Source organism: Urtica dioica, chromosome 7 (assembly GCF_054948205.1).
Source record: "Urtica dioica subsp. dioica isolate 48M chromosome 7, U.dioica_male_clone48M_v1_H2, whole genome shotgun sequence".
Classification (NCBI taxonomy): domain Eukaryota; kingdom Viridiplantae; phylum Streptophyta; class Magnoliopsida; order Rosales; family Urticaceae; genus Urtica; species Urtica dioica.
The window spans coordinates 44,353,426-44,379,059 of NC_142762.1; the positions used below are offsets into that span (position 1 = coordinate 44,353,426).

At 36.4% G+C, this 25,634-nt stretch overlaps 3 protein-coding genes and 1 pseudogene across 4 annotated transcripts; 1 reads left to right on the plus strand and 3 right to left on the minus strand.

Annotated features, from left to right (window-relative positions):
* The first annotated feature begins 3,610 nt into the window (after nucleotides 1–3,610).
* On the plus strand, nucleotides 3,611–8,981 carry ACA1 (autoinhibited Ca2+-ATPase 1). The gene is made up of 8 exons (XM_089620953.1): nucleotides 3,611–3,899; nucleotides 4,040–4,230; nucleotides 5,061–5,115; nucleotides 5,200–7,154; nucleotides 7,303–7,461; nucleotides 7,696–7,867; nucleotides 7,959–8,257; nucleotides 8,342–8,981. Exons 2-8 carry the CDS (start codon nucleotides 4,054–4,056, stop codon nucleotides 8,588–8,590), a joined length of 3,066 nt encoding a protein of 1,021 aa, XP_089477079.1. The 5' UTR covers nucleotides 3,611–3,899; nucleotides 4,040–4,053; the 3' UTR covers nucleotides 8,591–8,981.
* A 5,219-nt stretch (nucleotides 8,982–14,200) lies between these two features.
* On the minus strand, nucleotides 14,201–16,049 carry LOC149391984 (cyclin-D1-1-like). Its single transcript, XM_089620954.1, has 5 exons — nucleotides 15,721–16,049; nucleotides 15,555–15,641; nucleotides 15,179–15,482; nucleotides 14,987–15,114; nucleotides 14,201–14,910 (listed from the first exon to the last, which is right to left on the minus strand). Exons 1-5 carry the CDS (start codon nucleotides 15,907–15,909, stop codon nucleotides 14,716–14,718), a joined length of 903 nt encoding a protein of 300 aa, XP_089477080.1. The 5' UTR covers nucleotides 15,910–16,049; the 3' UTR covers nucleotides 14,201–14,715.
* Nucleotides 16,050–18,675: 2,626 nt separating this feature from the next.
* On the minus strand, nucleotides 18,676–19,515 carry LOC149391985 (uncharacterized; annotated as a pseudogene). Its single transcript, XR_016300267.1, has 3 exons — nucleotides 19,057–19,515; nucleotides 18,853–18,994; nucleotides 18,676–18,770 (listed from the first exon to the last, which is right to left on the minus strand). The product of XR_016300267.1 is annotated as an uncharacterized LOC149391985 (transcript).
* A 437-nt stretch (nucleotides 19,516–19,952) lies between these two features.
* On the minus strand, nucleotides 19,953–25,219 carry LOC149391986 (bidirectional sugar transporter SWEET5-like). Its single transcript, XM_089620079.1, has 4 exons — nucleotides 25,193–25,219; nucleotides 21,503–21,722; nucleotides 21,240–21,376; nucleotides 19,953–20,090 (listed from the first exon to the last, which is right to left on the minus strand). The coding sequence occupies exons 1-4, from the start codon at nucleotides 25,217–25,219 to the stop codon at nucleotides 19,953–19,955; spliced, it is 522 nt and encodes a 173-aa protein (XP_089476205.1).
* Nucleotides 25,220–25,634: the final 415 nt, after the last annotated feature.

Here is a 25,634-nt window from a genome sequence, read left to right on the forward strand (position 1 = left end):
ACTGACTCCACTAAAGAGTTGACACTGAAATCTCTCGGTTCAAATGAATATATTTTCTACTCAAGAATTCTACTTAATTGTAATGAGTGGATCCATTGAATATTAACTATGTTTACCCTTCATGAATATCATCAACTAGATGAGATTTACAAAATTATCATTTTACCTTTCTAGTTGTTATTTCCTCAACTCATTTGTCGCTTGTGAATAAGTTAGAAACAATGTATCAACGAGAAGCTAACAAGTCACATTGATTCATCCAAAAGAGTTACGACTCAATTTGGACACTGGCGAATTCATTTATTCACATTCCAATGAACAAAACATGAGGTGATATACATTACATTTCAACAATCTTGTACATGAATTCCATATCTATTAGATCTTCACAAAGTTGTTAATGACATCTTCATAACTTAGTACTTCACCAATAGGTCTTGTCTATATCACATAGTGAATCTAGAACTCCGACTTTCTCAAATGAGAATACGTAAGCTATGAAATGACATGTCTCATTTCAGGATTGAGGTAAGCATGATGCAATTCATACATAGTGACTCCAAGACATAAGGGGTTAAATGGTTTGTTCTTATTCTGTTCCTAGAAGTGCACTGGTCAATTCAGTACCTTCATAAGATACCTAGGAAGAACATAGAGTCTCTAACTCTCAATGTCTCATACCCAGACATCATAGATTCTCCTAACAATCATACTGAGATCAATAGCCCTTTGATCCTTAGATTGTGAATATAATGTTTTAAGCAAACCATGAAGAGTTTGTTCATGCAAATCTATATTTGACTCTTCATTTGTTGTTAGATTTTTTTAAGGACTAAAGACTATAGTTTATCATAAAGCTTTAAACAGACAAGCAATAATGAATGAACGTTTCAACTTTTATTAATTATTCAGCGGTTACAAGTAAGAGTCTTCGTGAGACTTCATTACATCAAATGTACATAAGTGATGACTACTACTCTTCTTGTGGGCACCATTGACAACAGGTACTTGATTTTACTTGCAATTTTTTTTTTAATTTTTTCGGGTTGTGTTTTCGTTGGTAGATTTCAGCATTTCATCAGGCTCGATTATGAAACATTAAGTGTTTCACTGCATTGAATTTGTTTGTACTGTTTGCAATTCGGAGCTGAAAACTATTCTCATCTATTTTTTTTATGGGTTGGCTTTGGTTGAGTTATTTTTTGAAACTCATCAGTTATTTTTGAAACTGATCTAAAAGTAGTACTTGATTGATTGTTTTTATAAATTTGCAGAAGAAGGGCATAATGAATATGAGAAGGATGGCTTTATAGTTGATGAAGAAGAGAGGGTTAACAGTGAGAAGAAGAAGAAGAAGAAGAAGAAGAAGAAGAAGAAGAAGAAGAAGAAGAAGAAGAAGAAGAAGAAGAAGAAGAAGAAGAAGAAGAAGAAGAAGAAGAAGTGTTAATTTCGTTACTATTAATTTCATTTTGTGTGATTGACACCGTTTGACATTGCTTTACTTTTATAAAAAGTGGTTTTAGATTTACTTTTGAAAAAAAATTGTTTTTTTCACAAGCAGATAGGTGTTTGGTAAACTGTTTTTAAAATAGTTTTTGCTAATAGCAAAAACAGATTTAGCGTTCGGCAAAATATATATAACTATAAAAAGATCAAAATAGACATCTCTTGAAGTTAATAAAAATTATTAATATTTATATGCAATAAAATTATAATTATTAATTGAAAGATAGAAATAACAATATATATATATATATATATATATATATATATATATATATATATGTGTGCGTGTGCGCGTGCGTGTGTGTGTGACTCATATTTTAGATGTTTTGTATAAATTATTAACATTAAAACTGACGCGCTATATATACATCACCACTGACCACTAAATCAAGCGCATAACCTTAGATCAGAAGGAAACAAAAAATTGATATTTAATTGTGTTGAATGATTAAGCATAGAGTTGTACTTCAACATAAAATATAAAACACTTTTCTCAAAATCTACAAAAAATCTTGCTCTTCCATTTTTTTCGATATTTTGCAAAAACACTTCTAAATTTTACTAAAAGCTATTGTACTAAACACTTTAAAACGGTTGAACTTTTAGAAAAAACTAAAATTAGACTTAATAAACTAAGCCAAACACAGCCATTGTGGCTGTGTTTCAGAAGATAGAAATATTTGAGTGATCTGATGAGACCATATTCTGGGATGATTTTGGTTTGATTGATTGGTCACGTTTGTTGTTGCTCACTGGTCCCTAGGACTTGCTTTGTGGTTTTGGTTGGTATATACAAGGTGTTTGTCATATATGTTTCATATCTACAATTACATAAATTTGTTTAACAAAATTGTAGACATATATGTCTACAACTATCAAAATTGTAAACATACATATCTACAATTATCAAAATTGTAAACACACATATCTATAATTATCGAAATTGTAGACATAAATGTCTACAATTTTTTTTTAATTCATGGTAATATTTTAATCTTGGATTTGTAGACATACATATCTACAAATATTTTAAAATTGTAATACATGTCTATAATAACATAAAATTGTAGACATATGATTGATATGAGCTAAAAAAAATATCATCCAATACAAGCATAAAAAAACCATTTTCCATATGAAAACATCTTAAAAGAGTGGGGGATGTGTCACAGGCGGTGGCGGAGAGGTCAGGGAAGGCGCACCGATGGGCCGCGGAGGCAGATGAGAGAGAAAGAGAACGAAGACAAAATGGGAAATAAAGGGAAAAGAAAAAAAAAAGAAAACAAAAGAGGAAAAGAAAGAAAAAAGGAAAAAAAAAATGAGTAGAGATTGAATTTAAAAGAAAACAATACACATTGAACATGCTAATAAAAGTGTCTAAAATTATGTTTTCGTTTATTTTAGTAAAAAATAATGAAACCAATAATACTTGTGTTCAAATCCCTTTGAGCTACTTCTTTCTAAAAACTTTTTTTTTTTTCGAAAATACCTCACTTTTTATGATAATATCTCATTAGTTGGCTTTTTTTTTTTGTTTTTATTAATAGTTTTATTTATTATGAATTTTTTTACAGTTTTGAATATAAAAATCAAGGTATGTATACTGTTTGGAAATTTAAGGTATTCAGGGAATAATATTTGTAAAAGCTCTCCCCTATTTCTTTACTTTTATTTTTTTTTAATGTCGTTTATGTGTTTGCAGTGTTGTTTCCAGTAAAGGAAAACGAAGCTATACCTCTTTCTATTCTTTTGAATTTTGATAATCTTCATTAATTTAAACTTGCAACTTGAAATACGGGTTCAAATTAAAACCAGAGCCGAAAATGAATCCAACATGGTCTTTCAAATTAAAACTATGATGAACAGAGATATCTTACCTTGAAAAGCGGAACGAAAGGCAGGGATAGGAACCAATTCAAATGAAACACATGGGATTTTGTAATTAAATACGGAATCAAAATTCCAAACATGAATGGAATTAAAGATAGGAAAAAGGACAAAAAGTGGATCCACGTTCCTTCCTACACAACACATCCACTCTCTAGTTGGGCCTCCATCTCCAAGTGGGCCACGAAGACCGCGTTTTCTTCGGAATTGAATTTAACGCGCAAAACGGAAGAAAGAAAAAAAAAAAAAAAAAAAAACCTTAAACCAAAGTACTTTTACTCTACGGAGACAAAACGACTCTTCTTCTATCAGGACTCAGGACTCGGGACTCAGGAGTCGCAGTCATTAGCAATAAATAAGGGATAATTAAATTACAACTTCATCTAAGAAAACAGGCAACCGATGGGTTTGGTTGGTTAGGTAACAAGCTTGTTTCAGATTCTTCGACCTTGGTCAATCAAATCTGTGTAATCCTCGGAGTCTGATCCACCGAGGCTTTGATACGAGTACGAGCTCTTCGTGCTTTTTCTTTTTGTGCTTTGTGCTCTTTGCTGGTCAAAAGATCGATTCGCGAGTACTAGTTCGTACTACGATGTAATAAAGCAAAGAAGACAAAGCTGAAAGAGTTTCGTTTTTAATTTTATAGATCCGAGATCGAAAATGGAGAGCTATTTGAACGATAACTTCGGGGAAGTCAAGGGCAAGAACTCGTCCGAGGAAGCTCTCCAGCGGTGGAGGAAGCTCTGCTGGCTCGTCAAGAATCCGAAACGTCGATTCCGATTCACTGCGAACATCTCCAAGCGAAATGAGGCTGAGGCTATTCGTAGATCTAATCAGGTGTTTATCTTTTTTTATTCTGCCTCTCTATCTGTCTCGGCTTTCGGTTTTTAGAAATGAAGGACGAAGATTGTGTGGCTCGCGAGAGATAATTAAGATGCTTGGCCTACTAATTTTTTTTTTTTTTTTTTTTCGTTATGTGGCGTTGACTTACGTCAAAGATCTGGTACTGAGACTTTTTCGTGAATTCAAATCGTGTTTGATACGTTGACCTGACTTGGCTTTTTAATTAATAACTTTGCTGTTTGATTTGAGATGTGTGGATTGTAATAGTTTGGTTTTGATGGAACTTTGAGTGGATCAAACGATTTATTTTTCCTTAATTATATATAATCTCTTTTAGATCTCTTCTGAAACAAGTTATTGAAAATATTCAATTGTTGCTTGTACATTTGAAAGTTAACAACTCATTATCGAGGCCGATCTGACGTGTGGTTGTGATCGTAGCTTTAAACTGATCTGTTATTGGAAGTGAAATGGTGATATTAAGAGTTACTGATGCGCTGAAAAAAATCAGCAGTGTAAAACCTATATATATTATATAAATTGGAGTTGAAGTAAATCGAAACTGAAAATATGGACTGTCAGTTTCTCGTTTTAATCTGTGACGTAAATGACACTGCATCGCAACTGAAAGCTTGTTCGAGGGATATCATGTCAAATGATCTGATTCATCATACGATCTGCCAACTAGACATTTTTTGTCTCTGAATTTACAGAGTGCTAGATAGAAATATTAACCATTCTTGCCATGCCTGACTTAAGAGTAGAACTATATTTGTTCGTTGATGACTTGGCTGTCCCTAATCATCTTCTGTTGAATTTGACAGGAAAAGTTTAGGGTTGCTGTTTTGGTTTCACAAGCGGCGCTTCAGTTCATCCATGGTAAGTTCGACTCAAACTTGGAAGAAGAATATCTATTTTCTTATCATTATTGAGTTGTTGCATCAACCTCTTCTATGTCACCAGGTCTTAATTTGACAAGTGAGTACAAAGTACCCAAGGAAGTCAAAGAAGCGGGTTTTGAAATCTGCGCGGATGAATTGGGATCGATCGTCGAAGGCCACGATGTGAAGAAGCTGAAAATTCATGGTGGAGTCGACGGACTTGTGAGCAAGCTTGCCACGTCGGTCATTGATGGAACCCCGACCTCGGAGCAGGTTCAGAGCAAGAGAAAGGAGATTTACGGTGTCAACAAATTCACCGAAAGCCCCGCCAAGGGTTTCTGGAGTTTCGTGTGGGACGCTCTTCAAGATATGACGCTAATGATTCTGGGAATTTGTGCGTTTGTCTCTCTGGTCGTTGGCATAGTAATGGAAGGATGGCCAAAGGGCGCTCATGACGGGCTTGGAATCGTTGCCAGCATTATGCTCGTCGTGTTTGTTACTGCCACGAGTGATTACAGGCAGTCGTTGCAGTTCAAGGATTTGGACCGTGAGAAGAAGAAGATCACGGTTCAGGTCACGAGAGACGGGTGTAGACAGAAGATATCGATCTACGACCTTCTCGCCGGAGACGTTGTTCATCTCAGTATCGGAGATCAAGTCCCGGCTGATGGACTGTTTGTGTCGGGGTTCTCTTTGTCTATAAACGAGTCGAGTTTGACTGGTGAGAGTGAGCCTGTAAATGTCAACTGTGAGAACCCTTTCCTTCTCTCGGGAACTAAAGTGCAGGACGGTTCGTGCAAGATGCTCGTGACCACCGTCGGAATGAGAACCCAGTGGGGAAAACTGATGGCCACTCTGAGCGAAGGAGGAAATGACGAAACCCCGCTGCAGGTTAAACTCAATGGCGTGGCGACAATCATCGGAAAGATTGGCCTGTTCTTCGCACTTGTGACTTTTGCTGTTTTGGTTCAAGGATTGTTCACCCGCAAGCTTGAAGACGGGTCGCAATGGGTCTGGTCTGGAGAGGAAGCGAGGGAGATCTTGGAATATTTTGCCATCGCTGTTACGATCGTCGTTGTGGCGGTCCCCGAAGGGCTTCCTTTGGCCGTGACGCTGAGCCTTGCTTTCGCTATGAAGAAGATGATGAATGATAAGGCACTTGTCAGGAATTTGGCCGCCTGTGAGACGATGGGATCGGCTACGACAATTTGTAGTGACAAGACCGGCACGCTGACCACAAACCACATGACTGTTGTCAAAGCTTGTGTTTGTGGACACACCAAGGAAGTCGGGAGCTCAAAGGCCGCATTGGAATTCAGCTCCGAAATCCCAGATTCCGGTTTGAGAATCCTTCTTCAGTCGATATTCAACAACACCGGAGGAGAAGTGGTGACCAATAAAGATGGCAAAAACGAGATTTTGGGGACGCCCACGGAGACAGCCATCTTGGAATTCGGGTTGCTTCTCGGTGGAGATTCCCAAGTGGAGCGAAAGTCTGTGAACATAGTGAAGGTCGAGCCATTCAATTCCACTAAGAAGCGCATGGGAATTGTTCTGGAACTCCCCGGCGGCGCTGGCTTCCGCGTGCACTGCAAAGGTGCTTCTGAGATTGTCTTAGCTTGTTGCGACAGTGTCATTGACTCAAACGGAGAGGTCGTTCCTCTAGACAAAACTTATATCAACGTGTTGGAGAACACCATAGAACAGTTTGCCAATGAAGCGCTCCGGACTCTTTGCCTTGCATACATGGATATTGGGAGCGAATTCTCGCCTGAGAGTGCTTTACCAAGCAAAGGATACACGTGCATAGGCATTGTGGGTATCAAAGATCCAGTTCGTCCTGGGGTCAGGGAATCTGTGGCCATCTGTAGGTCTGCTGGTATTGCTGTTAGGATGGTCACCGGAGACAACATAAACACGGCAAAAGCAATCGCAAGAGAATGTGGTATTCTGACTGAGAATGGCTTGGCAATTGAAGGTCCAGTCTTTCGCGAGAAGAGTCTTGAGGAGTTGATTGAAATTATTCCCAAAATTCAGGTGGATTTATTTGCTTTCAATGCTTGACTTGGTTTATCGTGCAATCAAAGCTACAGGGAGGTTTATCGAGTGAACTTTTTTGTTGGAGTATATCACTCTCTGAACAAAAAATCTATTTGTTTATCACAGTCTAATGTACATTGTACAGGTCATGGCTCGATCTTCACCATTGGATAAACATACACTGGTGAAACACTTGAGGACCACGTTACAAGAAGTTGTTGCAGTGACTGGCGATGGCACAAATGATGCTCCAGCGCTTCATGAAGCTGACATTGGACTTGCAATGGGAATTGCTGGAACTGAGGTTATACCATTTTTTATTGTTTATCGATTGAATCCATCACAGCTCAAGGGTTTTGAGCGTTTTCAATGTTAGATCACTCTTTATAAAATCTAAACGCATTGTGCACACTATAGGTTCTTCTGTTAATTAGGCTTTTGATCCCCAAGTCATTTACCTTATATTCATTTTCTGAACTACGACGAGATCTTTGTCTTGACTTTTCGTGTTGACGATAGTAAATGCTTAAATTCACAGGTGGCAAAGGAAAGTGCTGATGTGATAATACTGGATGACAACTTCTCAACAATTGTGACTGTGGCTAAATGGGGCCGTTCGGTTTACATTAACATTCAAAAGTTTGTTCAGTTTCAGCTCACGGTAAATGTGGTGGCACTTATTGTCAACTTTTCTTCTGCTTGTTTGACAGGTAAAGAAAAACTATGTCATTTTGTTTACCTAACCCAAGATTTATATATGTTTTTCTTTCACATAAAAATCTCACTTTATGTCATGCTCAGGAAATGCTCCACTGACTGCTGTTCAGCTACTCTGGGTGAACATGATAATGGACACTCTCGGAGCACTTGCTTTGGCCACAGAACCTCCCAACAACGACCTGATGAAAAGAATGCCAGTTGGCAGGAAAGGAAACTTCATCAGCAATGTGATGTGGAGAAACATTTTGGGTCAATCTCTGTATCAATTCTCGGTCATATGGTTCCTTCAGACTAGAGGAAAAGAAACCTTCCAACTCTACAGCCCAGATTCTGACTTGATATTAAACACGCTCATTTTCAACGCGTTTGTATTTTGCCAGGTAAAAAAAATGAGCGCTTGATCATATGACTTTGCTCCTCCTTTTATGAAAAATAGCATAAAATGGTTGTAATTTACTGTACAGGTATTCAATGAAGTGAGCTCTAGGGAAATGGAGAAGATAAACGTGTTGAAAGGGATACTGAGAAATTACGTGTTTGTCGCGGTTCTGAGTTGCACAGTCGTATTCCAAGTCATAATCATCGAGTTTCTTGGTACGTTTGCGAGCACACACCCTCTCAGTTTACAACTCTGGATTGTGAGTGTTTTCCTTGGATTCCTTGGCATGCCAATCGCAGCGGCAATAAAGATGATCCCTGTAGGCTCTAACTGACTTTTGCCTTAGCTGTGTTAAATTAGGAAGCTAAATAGCGTTACTATAAAGTTTGTCTTTGCTTTGTTTTGAACAATCATTAAAGGGTATATTTTTTCGCTAACTTGATTAGATCTTTTCTTCGGTCTGCTTTTCAGTAGGTCGTTTTCTTTCCTTCACAGTCTTTTAGATATATGTTATTGGGAACAAAAAAGTCTCTCAAAGTTATTTTTCGAATTTTATTTTCCTTAGATTACTCTTGTTACTAACTACGAATAGCCGTTGATTATTACACTCGACTTGTGGGCACCTTTTTTTTTTAAAAGAAACTATGCCTTATTTTTTGTGACTGTTTTCTGTTGATTTTAGAATATATTTGTTGCCAAGTGCCTGAATTGCATCAGAAGATTTATTTGAATTTGTTTTATGAGGGATTTTATTCAGACTTTTGTTGGCACTGATGATTATGGACTCTGCTTATAATGAAAATTAACATCGATTTATCAGGATTGTGTATCACTTGGTCACATAGACTGGAAATACTTGGTAATGACATTTGTACCAAATTTTCAACTTGAAAAATCATAGACCATCTCAACAAAATCCAGCTGTTGAAAATATACACACCACATCCACCAACAGCTTAACAACCTTGGAGTCTTGTTCATAACTTTTGGTCTGTTACAATTAATGGAAAACGTTACTAAAGAAAGACTTAAATCTACTGTGGCGGTGATTCCATTTGGATGTAATGTGATTTACCACATGTTACTGGCACAAAAATGTTCAACGCCAACAAAATTATCTCCCCTGAAATGAATGTGTACCAGAGCGAAATGACACGAGAGGGTTATTCTGTTAGAGTTTGGCATATTATATATTTAATTTAGATATACCCCACGTACGGCAACCCAAAAACCATGCAGAGCAAAATTGGTACGTTGTGAGATTTGGAGGTACTCGAAATGCCGTTTCGTAGCCAACAAGGAAGGGTCAGAGAAAAAGGCCCTAGTACTTGGCCATCTCTTGAATGACCGCACATCTCTCTCTCTCTCTCTCTCTCACTTAAGTGCTGAAAATAAAGAAGAGGGCCTAGAAAACGACATTCCAACCTGGTGAGTTTGAGGGATTTTTGAGATGTCGGCTTTAGGCCAAACTCTCCCAAAAGGAATTAACAACCAGAAGTATTATTTTTTGGTTTATTTATTATTTCCTTTTCTTTCTTTGCATGCAAAAGCTGATTCCCGCCAATATTATACAATACGACAAAAAAGATATAAAAATTTGTCCTACAACTTAAACAATAGATTCAGATTTTTTAATTTTCCTTTTCCTTACCTTCCGCTTTATCTATTTCAGCAACGATACACGTGAAACCAAATATCCATCACTTTAATTAATTTATTTTTCTCTGTCCAAAAGGATGAAGATAATTGAAACTGAAAATGAGTGGTTGGTAACATATTAATTGAGAACTGATATCTCGTTCGTTCACTACTTGGTACTGAGTACTGACTGACTGACTGTCACAAGAATGCACAAATCCTATTTTGTGGGATCCACTTATATGATTAGTTGATTAATACATTTGATTAAAAGTAGGCAAACGCGTCGTAAGACCAACTCCACCCGATAACACCATTTTCTACTCTATTTTACAGTACATGTCACATCAAACACTACCTCATCTCCAACCGAACTCTATTTTTTACACCAAATTGAAATATTAATTTTATATTCAACTTTCTCTTATTTATTTCTATATCCTTATATTTATTTAATATCTTTCAATTATACCACTTATTCATTATTTAATAATGAAGTATTACTCCATAAAATTATTCAAAATACAAATTAACACAAAGTAAACTTAATATTTAAAAAACACAAAATACAAAACAAATAACATAAAATAAATAAAAAAGTACAATTACACATCCGAATTAGAATATCCCTCCCACAAATGGTCGATCAATGCATTTCGAAGCGCGATATGTGCATCTCTGTCTCTTATTTTTTTGTAGCGAGTGAAAAACTCTTGAAATCGTGTATCATCATTCTCCTCTAATTCAACCCCCAATTGTGGCGTTTCTCTGTTAACTTCAATGGGCACGCTAAGATCACGCTCATCCTCTATTATCATGTTATGCATAATTATGCACGTAGTCATTATATCTTTTAAGACATCTTTTCTCCAAAATCTTGATGGTCCCGCCACAATTGCAAACCGTTCTTGGAGAACTCCAAATGCACGTTCGACATCTTTTCTACAGGATTCTTGCCTCATTGCAAAATATTGTTTTTTGGGGCCACGGGGTTCTCGAATAGTTTGAACAATAGTAGACCATTTTGGATATATATTATCAGCCAAATAATAACCCATATTATACTCATTTCCCTGTATGACATAATGAGCGGGAGGAGCAATACCTTGAGTGAGATTGGAAAATAGGTGAGAAGACTCTAACACGTTGATGTCATTGTTGCTTCCCGGCATGCCAAAATAAGCGTGCCATATCCATAGATCATAATCAGCCACAACTTCTAGAATAATTGTAGGTTTTCCACTACGACCCGTATATTGTCCGGCCCACGCGGTAGGACAATTTTTCCATTTCCAATGCATACAATCCAAACTGCCCAACATTCCTGGAAAGCCACGTTGTTGACCTATATGGAGAAGTCTAGCAACGTCATTAGGATTTGGTGATCTTAAATATTGCTCAGAAAATACCTCCACCATTGCTCGGCAAAACCTCTTCAAGCTTTCAATTGTCGTCGACTCTGCTATTTTGCAGTACTCGTCTGTGGCATCTGCTGGAAGACCATAGGCCAGCATCCGAAATACAGCAGTTATTTTTTGAAGTGGTGACAACCCAAGTCTGCCAGCGCGATCCACCCGTTGTACAAAATAGTTGTCGTGACTTTTAACGGCATCCACTATTCGGAGGAATAAAAAGCGAGACATTCGATACCTCCGACGAAACATGACCTCGTTGTACAGCGGAGATTCTGAGAAGTAATCATTGAAAAGTCGCCGGTCTGCACTCTCTCGATCCCGATTAATGAAAGCATGTCCTGGAATCGAGCCTCCTACGTTGCGCTCAATGGTTTGGTCGGCGGCATATTCGTTGAGAATTTGCATGATCGTGATATTATTTTGGATAATTTGATGACATATAGCATCCTCCTGCTCATCAATTTGAGCCATTTGAAGTTGAAAATCATCAGAGGAAGAAGATGAAGAAGATGATGACTTAAAACTCATTTTGAGAGATGAATGATGAAAGATGAAGTGTGTTAGAGAATGTGAATTCAATATCATTTGAACTGAGACTATTTATAGGGCGTTGAGTGTAGATGCCGGTTTGGGAAGCGTGAGATTCTTGATGCGTGATGGCATTGAGTGGTCACATTACGTCAGAACCCGGGAAGCGTGAGATTCTTGATGGGTGATGGCATTGAGTGGTCACATCACGTCAGAACCCGGGAAGCGTGAGATTCTTGATGGGTGATGGCATTGAGTGGTCACATCACGTCAGAACCCGGGAAGCGTGAGATTCTTGATGGGTGATGGCATTGAGTGGTCACATCACGTCAGAACCCGGGAAGCGTGAGATTCTTGATGGGTGATGGCATTGAGTGGTCACATCACGTCAGAACCCGGGAAGCGTGAGATTCTTGATGGGTGATGGCATTGAGTGGTCACATCACGTCAGAACCCGGGAAGCGTGAAAGCTTTGGTGAGTAGTGGCATTGATTGGTCACATCACGTCAGAGCCCGGGAAGCGTGAAAGCCTTGGGTGAGAAAATATTCTATAAATAGTATCTTCCATAAGTTGTGTTTTCATCCAAAAAATTAGCGAGCCTTGAGTACGATACATTACAAGAAAATGACAAGTCGAGCTTCTGGATACTCTCATGAAGAAGACCGACTTCTTTGTCAAGTTTACATGGAGATTTCTCAAGACCCTATCATTGGTATATACCAATCATCTGATAGTTTTTGGAGCCGTGTTGAAAACAGCTACAACAATGCAAAAAAACCAACTTCAGAGATGCGTTCAAAGCGATCAATTCAGTCCCGAATCCAAGTAATTGAGAAAGCAACAAGGAAAATGCATGCATGCATTCGGCAAATTGAGAATAGACACCCGAGCGGTGCTTCAACTGAAGATATTGTGAGTATTTTAGCTATTTTTATCTTTTTTTTTTAAATATTATGTTATTGTAATTGGTTATATATCGACTTGCAGATGGATCAAGCTAAAGTGTTGCTTGCAGATGATGAAAAATTCAAGAAAGGTTGGAAGTTTGATCATGTGTGGAACATCATCAAGAATTTTGAAAAATTTCAAGACGGAGCCTCAAGTGCGAGACAAACATCTCGAGGTTCGTGTTCCTTTTCGGAGTCCGAACAACAAACTCCTGAGTCGGTTAGACAACCATCTCCTTCTGAGCGACCGATTGGAGTGAAAAAAGCCAAACTAAAAATGAAAACGGATGACAAAGTAGCTTCCTCCATCAGCAAGCTTGATGAAGGAAATAAACTACTTCTTGAGCAGATGAAGAAGTCGGATGATATGAGGGAACGCCTCTTAGAAAGTATAGATAAGGCTAATAATTTGAAAACAATCAGAGAAGAAAATAAAATAATGAAAATGAATTTAAATAAAATATCAGATCCTCAGGTTCGTGCATATTGGGAAGCTGAACAAGCCAAAGTTTTACAAAAGAGGGCCGAACAACAACAATCTCAAACACCATTTTCCAATTCTGATTCATATTCACAATATTTCACCGGTCTTGGAGGATCCGACGCTAATCTTCCCGACTATTAGTTTATGTATTGTAATTCTATTTTCAATTTTATTTTGTTGTTTTGTGTTTTTTTTAAATGTCTTTTTTTTTTCATTTCAATGTCGTTGTAATGTTATTTTTTTCGGTATTAATATTAATGTCATTTTAGTTTTTCCCAAACTCCAAATGTCAATGTTGTATTTTAAAGTATTGTGTTTTTTTAAAGTATTGTGGTTTTTTAAAATATTTAATATAAAAATAATTTTTTAGATAAATATGATATAATTTTATAAAACAATGACAATTGAGTAAATAATAAATTTTGCAAGGACTAAATAACAAATAAAAATTGTTTTTAGAGTTGTGAACAGTACTGCACCAAATATGGCGCAGCACAACATATAAAATTCACTTCACGCCATTTTGAAGTGGGGTTTGGCGTTCGGTTGGAGTGATTCATGACTCCAAATCATTGTTTTGGCGTTCGGTTGGGCATGCTCTAATAACATTAAGACAGTAATACTACTTTCAATTTCAAGTCCAACAGCCAATCACATCAGCGGCTAAGAAGGAAAAAAAAAACTTTTCCAACATCACACGAGATCGACATTAATATTCCTTTTGAATATACAAATACAATAATTAGATTTTACAAAAAGGTAAAAAATATATATTAAGCCTCACCCAGCAATAACTCTTAAACATTAAAACTAGTGACTAACACTGGGTCACCTTTACAAACTCTTAAACATAAATAGATACACAATTAATATGTATGTATGTATATATATATATATATATATATATATATATATATCTGATTTGATGGCCAACATCCAACATATGTAATACAAATCAAAACCTTCCACATTGCTAACCTTGTGAAGACACCAACAAACCGATGCCATCAAAATGTAGGGTTTTATGAGAAATTAATGTCACAAAAAGTAAACAATTTCAAATAATAAAAAGTGGAGAGTTTTCAGAATCAATGAAAGATAGGGCAGGTTTAGTGAGTATAAAGCTCAACAATAATAATAAATATATAAATGAAATCAAATAATCAGTGCAGAAAAGGAATGCACAAAGTGACCGGTAAGGCTGTTACCAAAAAAAAAAAAATCACAATGAAGCCATATATCCATCTCTTTATAAGTTTATATATCTCTCTTAGCCACTTTTTCGACCGTGACTTTATAATTAGCTTTATATAAGGAAAAGAAACCCCATGTTTCCTTTCTTCTTTAACCCTTCCCAGTGATTGATCTTTGATACTTGATCAAAAGCAATTCTCTTTACTCTCCCTTGAAACCCTATAACCAAAACTCACTTGCAAAAAACTCATACTATCGAAACCGTTTATAACCCGCCACGCCACACTCAAAGCTACAATTCATTGGATGAACCCTTTTCTTCTCATAACTAAACGCATTAGTCACCGATGAAGCTTCCACAATATCGCTCTGCTTCGCCGATAAACCCAAGTGTTCTTCGCAATTCTTTATCTCACTCATAGAAGTATAGAATGAAAACACTTCTTCCTAAGATAATATAAAAAATAAAGGTCCGATATCAATATAAGAGCTTCAAAATAGTAGCCATTAAAAAAGAACTCACAAATTGGAGAGAATGAGAAACAGATCTCAATTCGGACTCGAATAACTTGCTCGACAATTTCAGGTCCAACGCTACAAATGTGGCCGCGGCTGCTATTGAAGACGGTCTATGCTCCATCAAACTGATCTCTAAGCACATAAACAGCGAATAATAAATGATAATTAACAAACTCATAAATATGAAATTATTTACCTCTCATTGTGGCCATGATTAGTGTTGTGGCTGTGGAAAGTATGTTGGTGGTGAGTGAAGAAGATTGGTCGAATCGGCGAAGCCTTGCGATGAAGTAATGAAGGAAAGAGAAAGGAGTTATTGAGCTCAGTTTCCACTCCAGTGTACTCAGTACAAAAAGCTCCATTCTCTTTATCAATTCGGTCCCAAAATCTCCGCCGTCGAATCGGAAATCCGATAACGAAGGAATCTTTGGCTCTTCCATCTTCGCCGACAAAGCCAGGCACGCCACCGGAAGCAATTTCATCATCCACATTTCTCCGCTCTGCAAAAAAAAAAAATGATATGTATTAGGAAGAAAGAGTCAACATTGATTCAGAGTCAAACGAAAGCTCACATTGGTTAGCCTTCTTGTAAGAAACCGATCGAAGTATGTAATTGACGAGTACACTGTTTGTAGTCGGAATCCGAAGTGTTCTCTTGCCTGGATTATAAAAATAGATGAGAATTTTTAGAACGATTCAGGATTAGGTTAGTTTCGCAATGCAAAGAAAAAAACTGACTCTGAGAATCCAAGCTATTGCTTCTGATCGGGCTCGTTTGTCAATCGCCGGAGATTTGTCTTTGACGAAGCGGAACTCAGTCTCTCTCTCCATCAGAGTTCGCACATACTCTTCTTCCTCGGAAGAGAAAAGTTCGAACTCGCTTTCTCGGGAAACATGGCTTGAAAATGAGAGCGAATCGTCATCCATTTTTCTTTCTCTCTCTCTCTCTCTCTCTCTCTCTCTCTCTCTCTCTCTCTCTCTCTCTCTCTCTCTCTTTCTGTAATTCTTTTGGCTTCCAAACAGAGGATTTTGTTGGGAAAATGTGAAGCGGAGAGAGAGAGAGAACGTGGTTGACTAAACAGAGGATTTAAAGTGGTCTTTCTTTTAATTTATTATAATCAAGAGAAACAAAAAAGAGTGACCAAAGTTTGACCGAGAGTGAGAAGAGAAAAAGCCTCTGTTAGAAGAAGTAGAGCTTAGACGTGGGAATGTACTGTGGGTATTTAGCGCGTGCAAAACACGATCAATGAGGGCTATTTTTGGCGGGTAAACCGTACATGGGACCGTACCAGTAATAGCTCTTGTAAAGGACGTTTGGGAATATATAATTTTGTAAAATTTGAAATAGAATGAGTTTCTGTGATGAATCCGTAAATCCTTATTCCCTATTGGCTGGACATTGCTTATTGTTCAGGTAATTCAACGGGGAATGATATCTGTACTGTAGCATAGAAAGTCAAATATCATTTTTCTAAGCTTTTCATGTGCTATTCAAAATAATTAAACAGTACTATAAAATTTTAACAGAGTATTTCCGTATTCATAATCATAAAACACCAAACCTCCTTAGATTATATAAATGGTTAAATTCGTTAATATCGCCAACAACCCACAATAATTGACTTCCCGTGATCTATTATATTTGTTTATAAATATAACAAGATATGTACCAGCTGAATTATTGGCAGTTTCTTCAAGCAGATTAAAAAAAAAAAAAAAAATTCACCAATCTTTAATTTTCATCGACTATTTTTTCTCAAATATATGTATATTAATTGCTTGTGGACCTGTAGTATTGACCGACGTTGCTTTTCAATGCCATTATCATTAAAAAAAAAAAAACATTAACAAATAGTAACACAGCTATAAATAAGAGAACTGAATTTACATTATTCATGCATGTGCTGTGTGGGTGTATTTTTGAGCAACTTTTGTTCAGCGAAGCAGCAAAATTGAGCAAGAGGGTTCTTTTAGGATAATTTTCATGTTGTGAGAGCATCTCCTACACGCTTACACCATTTTGACGTAACGTTTACACCAATTTTTTTATTCTACTCCAATGATTTACGCCAAAGAAAATATTTTAGAAATATTATGTAATCTTAACTTCATTATCGATTAACATAATTGTAATTTATTAATTAACTACGTGTAACATTAACTATAAATTAATAATAAATTTTTAAAAAATTAAAAAAATGTAAGGGTCAAGCGGCTATATAGCCAAATAGAACTTAATCTTTTGCAAAATAGCCATAGTTTGTCAACTATAAGCAAACTAGCCAAAGTAAGATTAATCTAGCATGTATTAAATTTAATCCCAACGAACTATAAAGACAAAATGTAAGCTTTATGAAGGCTGGATTAAAATTAATCGAGGTAGGATTAAAAGTCGTAGTACTCTCAATTGGCTATTTTGCTATACCTAATGAAACTATGGCTATTTTGCAAAAGTCATAGTTTGAATTGGCTATTTCATATCAATTTTCCAAAATGTAATAAGAAAAAGTTAAATTTTATAAAGTTAGTATATAATAATTTTTTTAGGAAATACACAATACAATATTAAAAAAGAAGAAACATAAATAAAGTTTTATATTGAATTTTTTTCCATTATTGCTTTAATTTGATTTAGGGTTTGTAAATTATTTTAATTATTATTATTAACTTAAATAAAATAAAAATGATTATATTAAATTATTAGAATAAAATATTTATAAATAATATTCATAAATATATTATTAATTAAAAATGAATGATAAAAAATCAGATTAGTTAAAATGTATTCTTTTTAATTTTTTAATATGAACTAAGTAAATATTAAAATAATGCTTAAATATTTGGTGTAATACACCAAATGAATAATATTACATTAAATTTAGTGTAATATTATTCATTTGGTGTAAAAATTACAAGTTTTGGCGTGCACTATGGGATCAAAACACCAAATCTAACACATAAACACCAAAATAAAGTTTTGGTGTAAACATCAATGGTCCGAGTGATTAGGGCAACACAAACGCAGAAAAATACGAATTTGGCCAAATTCGTATTTCTTTGAGTTGTCCACTCTTAGGAAATGAGTACATGTTATTCATACTTTAGAGATTTGAGCATTGACTTGTCAATCTGATGATAACGTGGCGATTCAACAACACGGTGAAGTATAGATGAATTGACATCACTTCGTATTGAGAAAAATAAGATCCACGAAAACCTCAGTCTTCAGAGGAGTTAGTAGTTCAGTTCACAGAGGTCAAAAGAAAGAATAAATTTCACTTTTTTCCCCTGAACTATGACCTCGGTAACAATTTACCCCTGTTATTCTGATTTGATGACGTGGACAGTATTCAGAAGTAAATTATATTATTACCCTTGGACATAAACGGAGGAAAAAAAATAGGGTTCATATATATCCCCAAATCTCATGACCAAAATTAGGTTTTCTATTCGATTCCCAAATCTCAGGACCAAAATTAGATTCCCAGAAACACATAAACACAGTTGAAAAAAATTACTTCCTATGAATCCTGAAAAGACCGGTCCTTAGTTTGAAGAAAAGGGAAAGTTCTGTAAACCAATTCTGTCAATAAGAAGAAGTCGGCGTCCAGCTCTGTCAACCAGCCATGTCGTCACAGCCGTAGCCACAACCTAATTTGCACACAAAGTTCTTGTTATTCTTATAATTATTACATAAGCTCTCATGTGAGCTTGTTCTTCATGAGCACCGAAGTCCCTGAATACCCTCCTTTTCGCCCCAAAAGCCTTCCCGTGATCTCCAACTCATCCTGCCATTTTCCCAATCTAACATAAATCCTAAAATAAACAAATAAAAAGGTTATTGAGAGATAATTATTAGAAAGAACATACATCAAGGTAAGCAGAGGAGAGGAATGAGATCGACATATCGACCGAGACACTCATCGGAAGTCCCTCCGCGTGGGTCAACGCGCCTCCGACCTCGTCCACCAGATTCGCGATCGCTCCCGAAGCCAATTTCCCGTTCCTGTCATGTTCCAATCAATATAATTAGCAACAGAGATTCGCCGACCGAGTTTGGGGATTTCGCTTACGGTGAGTCGAGGAGGGACTTTGAAGGCGCAGACGACGAGTCCGGGCTCGACTCGGCCGACTCGGATGCCTCTCAGCGCGAAGTCCTCTAGAAGCTCCGTACACCGCCAAGGTCGCCGCCGTGATGACGTGGCGGAGGAACAGCGATTTTCGAGACGAGCTCCAAGTCTTGTTTGCTTAGTACTAGGAATTCCTTTGCCTTGTCCATTGGATTGTGCTTCACCATCGGCTTTGAAGTTTGATCTATGTGCTTCACCATCGGTTTTTTTTTTTTTTGGGATTTAGGACTTTTGTCGAATGATTTAGGGATTGTATAAAGGAAATTATTAATTTACGTTAATGCCCTCTAAATACTGTCCACGTCATCAAAAAACTAACAGACCAGTGCAAAAATTAACGGAATGATTACTTCTGATAAAAAACATAAGTTCAAGGTAAACAGTTGACACAAATCAGAATAGCAGGGGCAAATTGTTACCGAGGTCATAGTTCAAGGGGAAAAAGTGAAATTTATTCTAAAAGAAAAATGTGTACTTGGGTAAAAGTAAAAGCATTGGTATTATATTATATATGGTCCTTCAAAATAATGTACTTATTTAGGGCTGTTGGGAAACGGCGAGCTATCAAGTGGCTCTTTTTATAATAATAATAAAAAAATCACAAATAAAAATTTAATTATTAATATGTTATATAGTATCTCGAACAAAATGCACTCTCTCTTCAAAATTGGAGGATTGCCCATATTTTTTTTAGTAATAAGCTAAAAAATACATCTTCGATAATTCTTATTCGTTTTATATATTTCTTTCATATTTTTCCTTCTCATTTTATCTTATCTATTTCGTCTCTTCCAGCCCACAATCGAGATAGAGTCAGCACCGCATCAAATTCGATTAAGTTTATAGAACACCATTAATGCCGAATTTTGGATCAACATTAAGAGCAACATGTGGTTCGATCAAACAGTCGGACCCTTGACTGCACATGTGATTGGAATCGTTGTTTTCCTCAAAAGGTTGTCGTTCCTCTTTGACTACCTGCAATAAGAGAGAAAACATGAACTATAGGGGTTCAAAGGCATTGCCTCCATCGCGCGTTCCGACGCTTAATATTAGTCGGCATTGCCGGCCTTGGGCTAAGGCGGGCTAGGCCCAGGCCTAGGGCCCCATACGTGGAAGGGCCCAAAAAATTTACACTTTTTGTTTATTTTTAAGAAAATTTATATTTTTTACTCTAAAAAATTTACACTTTTGACCCATTTTCTAAAAAATTTACATTTTTTACCCTGAAAATTTAAATTTTTATTAGTATTATAGGGCCCCAAAATATTGAATCGCCTAGAGCCCCCGGTGAGTTTGGGCCGGCCCTTGTTAGTCGGTTTGTAATGTGAGGTGGGGGACTAGTTTATTTCTCGTTCGTAGAGCGAACTCTAGAGAGATAAAGAGGAAGTCAAGAGAGTAGAAAATGAGTTGGGCTTGGGCTTGGGCTTATTCGTGAAAATCTTTATCTTTTTATTACAAAAATCACTTCTGAAAGTTTTAACTCCACATGTTCTAGGAGTCTTTGTTTTCCTCAAAAAGTTATCGTTCTACCTCGTTGACTTTTGACTACCTGAAATAAGAGAGAAAACATGAACTATAGGGGTTCGAAGGCATTGCCTCCATCGCGCGTTCCGACGCTTAATATTAGTCGGTTTGTAATGTGAGGTGGGGGACTAGTTTATTTCTCGTTCGTAGAGCAAACTCTAGAGAGATAAAGAGGAAGTAAAGAGAGTAGAAAATGAGCCGGGCTTGGGCTTATTCGTGAAATTCTTTATCTTTTTATTGCAAAAATCACTTCTGAAAGTTTTAACTCCACGTATAACTGTTGGGAATTACGTTAAAGATTGTTGTAACCATGCAAATTAATGCTCACTTGAATACAAAAACGTGTGTGAATGTTTGTATGGGTTATTCAGAGCGTAGTAATGAGCTATAAGGCGTTTAAAGGCCTTAATGGCTTAACAATTTTTTTGGTTCAAATTGTGACCTTGGGCTATAAATTGAGGCATTCAGCTCTCATTCAAAACAAAACACATAAACGAATTCTCTCTTGTTTTTATCCTCCGAAATTGTCTTGTCTTTTCTTTTCTATTTTTGCACATGAAAAATAAATATTATTTGCATAATTTTTCAAACAAAACATACCATGATTGTCAGTGGCACGGCGCATCTGAGGACATTAAGAATGTAACATATGACACCAACAAGCAGAGACCTGATGTTGGTATCATCCAAGGCCGTAATAGTGATAGCAACAACCACCGCCGGAAATACCACTATGCCTGTATTGTAATTATATTTTTATTATACTATAATATATCAATATGTTGCAGTATAACTGGGATTGTAAATTATAAGCGGTTGTGAAAATATAAACAATAAATAAAAATATACAAGAGATTGTATACATATGTGTCTGTTGAAGTCAGCGTAGACGAAGAAAATGGACAGCCAGAGAACTTGCATCATGAAGCTGATAAAGTTGATGGCCATGAGGATTTTATCGGCTCGGAGGAGAGGCGTCGCGTTAAACACCCACACCACGGCGTTTTGCAATCCCATCATGTATGGCACGGGACTAAACTCATCAACCCTATTCTTTTTTATGATTTTGCAGAACGTGGGGATCTGCTCAAAACAACAAGTAATACTTAACTACAATAAGAATAATGATGTGATAGTGGTTAACCGATGTTAAACTCAACCGTTCTAAAATTATCAAGATTAACTTTAACTTATTAGAAATATTTTCGTGATTAACGGTTAACCGATGTTAAACTTAACCGTTCTAAAATTATCAAGATTAACTTAACTTTTTAGAAATATTTTCGCGATTAATTATGGTTAACCGTGACTAAACTTTTATATTTAAGGAAAAATTTTGTGCAGATGGTTTCGTGATTGAAAACAAATTTTATTTTTTCCACACTGAATTAGTCTAAATGATTAATTCCTCTTAAAGCTTCAATTGTCCGGCCCATAAAATAGGCCCTCGACAAGCCCGGGTCTAGGCCCAATTCGGCCCAGTAATAAAGAGGCCCGAGTCGCCCCAACCCAAAGTTTAGCACCATCAAGACCAGCTCGGACCCAGGCACAAGGCCCTCTGGATCGCGGCCGAGTCTGGTCCTTGGCCTCGGTTGGGGCTCGATTTTGGCCTGTTTTGGGATTTTTTGTAAGGCTCCGTTTCGGGTTTTTTTTTCTACTATTTTGGTTTTTTAGGGAATATTTTGTACTTTTTAAGACAGTGTCGGAAAACACCATTGTTTGTTTTGTCACCATTCTAGGATATTCAATTCATCCGGAATCCATGTCTAATATTAAGTTTTCAAAAACTTTTAAAGTCTATAAATTGTGTTCACATGCATTCAAACTTGACATTGAAGTGCTAAGTAACGTCAAAGGTCAAAACTTAGATATTTGTGCCTCAAACGAACTTTTAGTGGGCTTAGGCCGTAGGTCGGGCCGGTCCCGTGCCTTTAATGGACTTTGGGTCGGGCCTAAAATTAAAGCCAATCGGCCCGACCCAAAACCAGGAAAAAAAATTGGGCTGAGCCGGGGAGCCCGACCCAATTGACAACTTTAATTTGTCAACATAATTTCATAACAATATAAATGTTGCATTTCCTTATCTCATATTCCAGGAAATATAAACCTTTTTTTATTCTATAAATAAGAATAACTAGACATACTAGGCCACTTGAAATATTGAGATTGCATTATAGCGATTTTACCCTTCAATATTTATTTATTCCATTTTTTTTTTTTTGGAAACTAACATTACGTGTGCTTGTATTGACTATTAGTTCCTTGATTTTCTCTCAATAGCTGTGTGATAGTATTTGACTATTAGTTCCTTAATTCCATCATTCTCACGACTAATGGTCGACATGAACATAAACCTAGAAGTCAATTCAGGAGAAGCGAGGACCTTAGCCCCGAGAGCGGAGACGAAATGTGGTCGGTCTCCGTGACGTAGTGAACGTTATTTTTTTGGTCGCTCAAAACCGTAATATTGGAAACCGTTTTGGGTAATTTTTTTTCTTCTTATTATCTATATAACCAGTAATCCACGTATATCTTTTATTACTTTAATTTGCAGGTAAAAGGAGTTTGTGGCGATATACAAATTGTTATCAGTAGTAGAGCAATGGTGAAATATATCTATTAATTAAATAATATTATCGTTTATCATCATCACCATCGTCATCGAGATCTTTTTCTTCGAGTGTGTTAAGTTTAGACTCCGTGAAATGGAAATTCGACGCAAAGATCACAAAAAAATGTATACTTGAATATTTGTTAATATTCTTACTCTATATTGTTGTCTTCTACTTGGCATTTATTTTCTTGGTGACAAGGTTCATATCAATAGATTCATGTGTGAGTTTTTTATTTTTGAGATTTAAAATAGAATATTAAAAAATGTTATCTGATTTCTTATATGTATTTTCTGATTATTGTTTATAAGTTATGGGAAAAAGTGTTGGCTTTTGGTTAAAACTTAAAACTTTATATGTGGGGACACTTAAGATGTTTTGTGGGAAAACGACTTGTCGTATTTTGGACGACGAAGTCCTACTTCAACTGTGCAGCCCCTACTTCATCTAGTGTGAAATAGTTGATGGAGTATTAATGTTGATGTTGGGGATTTATTTTGACTTTTGTATGGGAAAATCCATGTCGCCGGGAATTTCTCGTCGTTTTTGATGGAGATGTCGTAGCATGCAGAAACGACATTCAGATTGCTTCGGCGGGAAATTTTGAACTACTAGTTCGCAGCTTGGTTAGGCTGTTGGGGGATTCGGGGAGACTCTTTATGTGTCCCGCCACACGTCGTTTCCATAACGAGCATGGTGACCCAACTATCCGCGCGTCGTAGGGAACAAGGAAGGATTTTCCTCGAATAATGGTTGTTTTGATAATCATTACCTCTTATCACGTCAAATTTTAGTTAATTGGCCTCGATAATCTCGCGCAAATAAAGCGGATTTGAAAGCTTATTTATAAATCGCTAATTTGAAAATCATGCCCACTCTTTAGTCGGATTGTAAGTTGAAGAACCAGTGGTCAGCTCATCGATCGAGTTTCGAGGTAACTCTATAAATATGCCTCCATTTCCTTTGGATTAAATTTTCGCACTCGTAGCCTTTGTTAGGCCATCTCCAATGCAGCGGTAAAACATCAAATATGATGCAAAAACTTCTCCAACCATACTGCAACCCACACGCCAAATTATAGCGTTTGTACAGTATCACGCCAAATTTGGCGTGATACTGTATACACGGCAATTTTTTTTTTTTTTTTAAAGACCTATTTTTTACTATCAATGTGTAGATGTATATACTGTTGGACCGTTTATTTCCCAAAGCCCACTACGTGGGTTTTTGTACGTGGGAAATAATTGTGGCCCACGTGAGTACTTATTGGTTTAATAATAATAATAAGATAATTTCTATTGGTTAATTAATTAAAAGGTAAATTCCTATTGTACCCTGATGGTGGGTCTATATAAAGAGAAACCCTAGGGATTGGTCCTCTCTCAACCTATTACGTAGTTTTCATTTGCCATCGAAAGAAAGCTAAAGTCTAAAGAGGTCAAGAGAGAGAAACCAATTTCGGTGATTATCCGCTGTCGTCACCGTCGCTCTCGTCATGGATCGAGGTAGGTTTTTCTCAATCCCTAATGTTCTGTGAAAATCATCTAGTTCTAAGATCTTGGCTGATTAGGATCGTTTAAATTATGCTTACATGTGGTATCAGAGCCTTGTGAATTTATGATTTTCCATGAACGATTATGAAAATTAATTCATACGCTTTATTGATTTTGTTTGCCTATGCCTTTTACACAATAAAGTATATGAGTTGTGTTCTGGCTGTTTGCTCAATCAATTGTTTCTCGTTTGCGTGCGATTATTCTTTTATGCGGTTGAATTTTTCCATTCGGTGAGATTTGTCTTATAAGGAGGTGCTTCACTGATCGTATTTGTTAGCATATACAATCTCAGCATTATATTCTTTACGGTTGTTAGCTGTTCCTTGATCTGTTTGTTGAAGGATTTCGTCGACTAATGTTATTGGACCAATTTTGTAGCCATTACCTTTACTGCAAAGTTTTTCGATCGCATTGTGTAGGCTTAAAAAATTCATAATTGGTTTTATTAGTGTATAATCTGATGTCATGTTTTGCATGTTACCTCATTGAAAGAATGAATTATAAGATGCAACCAATAGTCTGTTCATGGTGATGCGTATTGGCTATTAAGTACAGACGAACGTCGATATTCAATATGCGTATTTTATTATTATTAATGATGATATTACGATTTGAATTTTATTGATATCGAAATTAAAGGCAATCGAATCTGCTGGTAAATAACAGTTTCCTTGTATCACGCTTCGGTAGATATGCATTTTTTTTTTTATATGTTTAATTCATAAGGTATATTTTACCTTAAACAGTTGATATTACTGAATCATATTATGCTTAATTTATTTAATTTGATACCCAAAAGAAAACTTTATGAATTAAAATTTATTCCC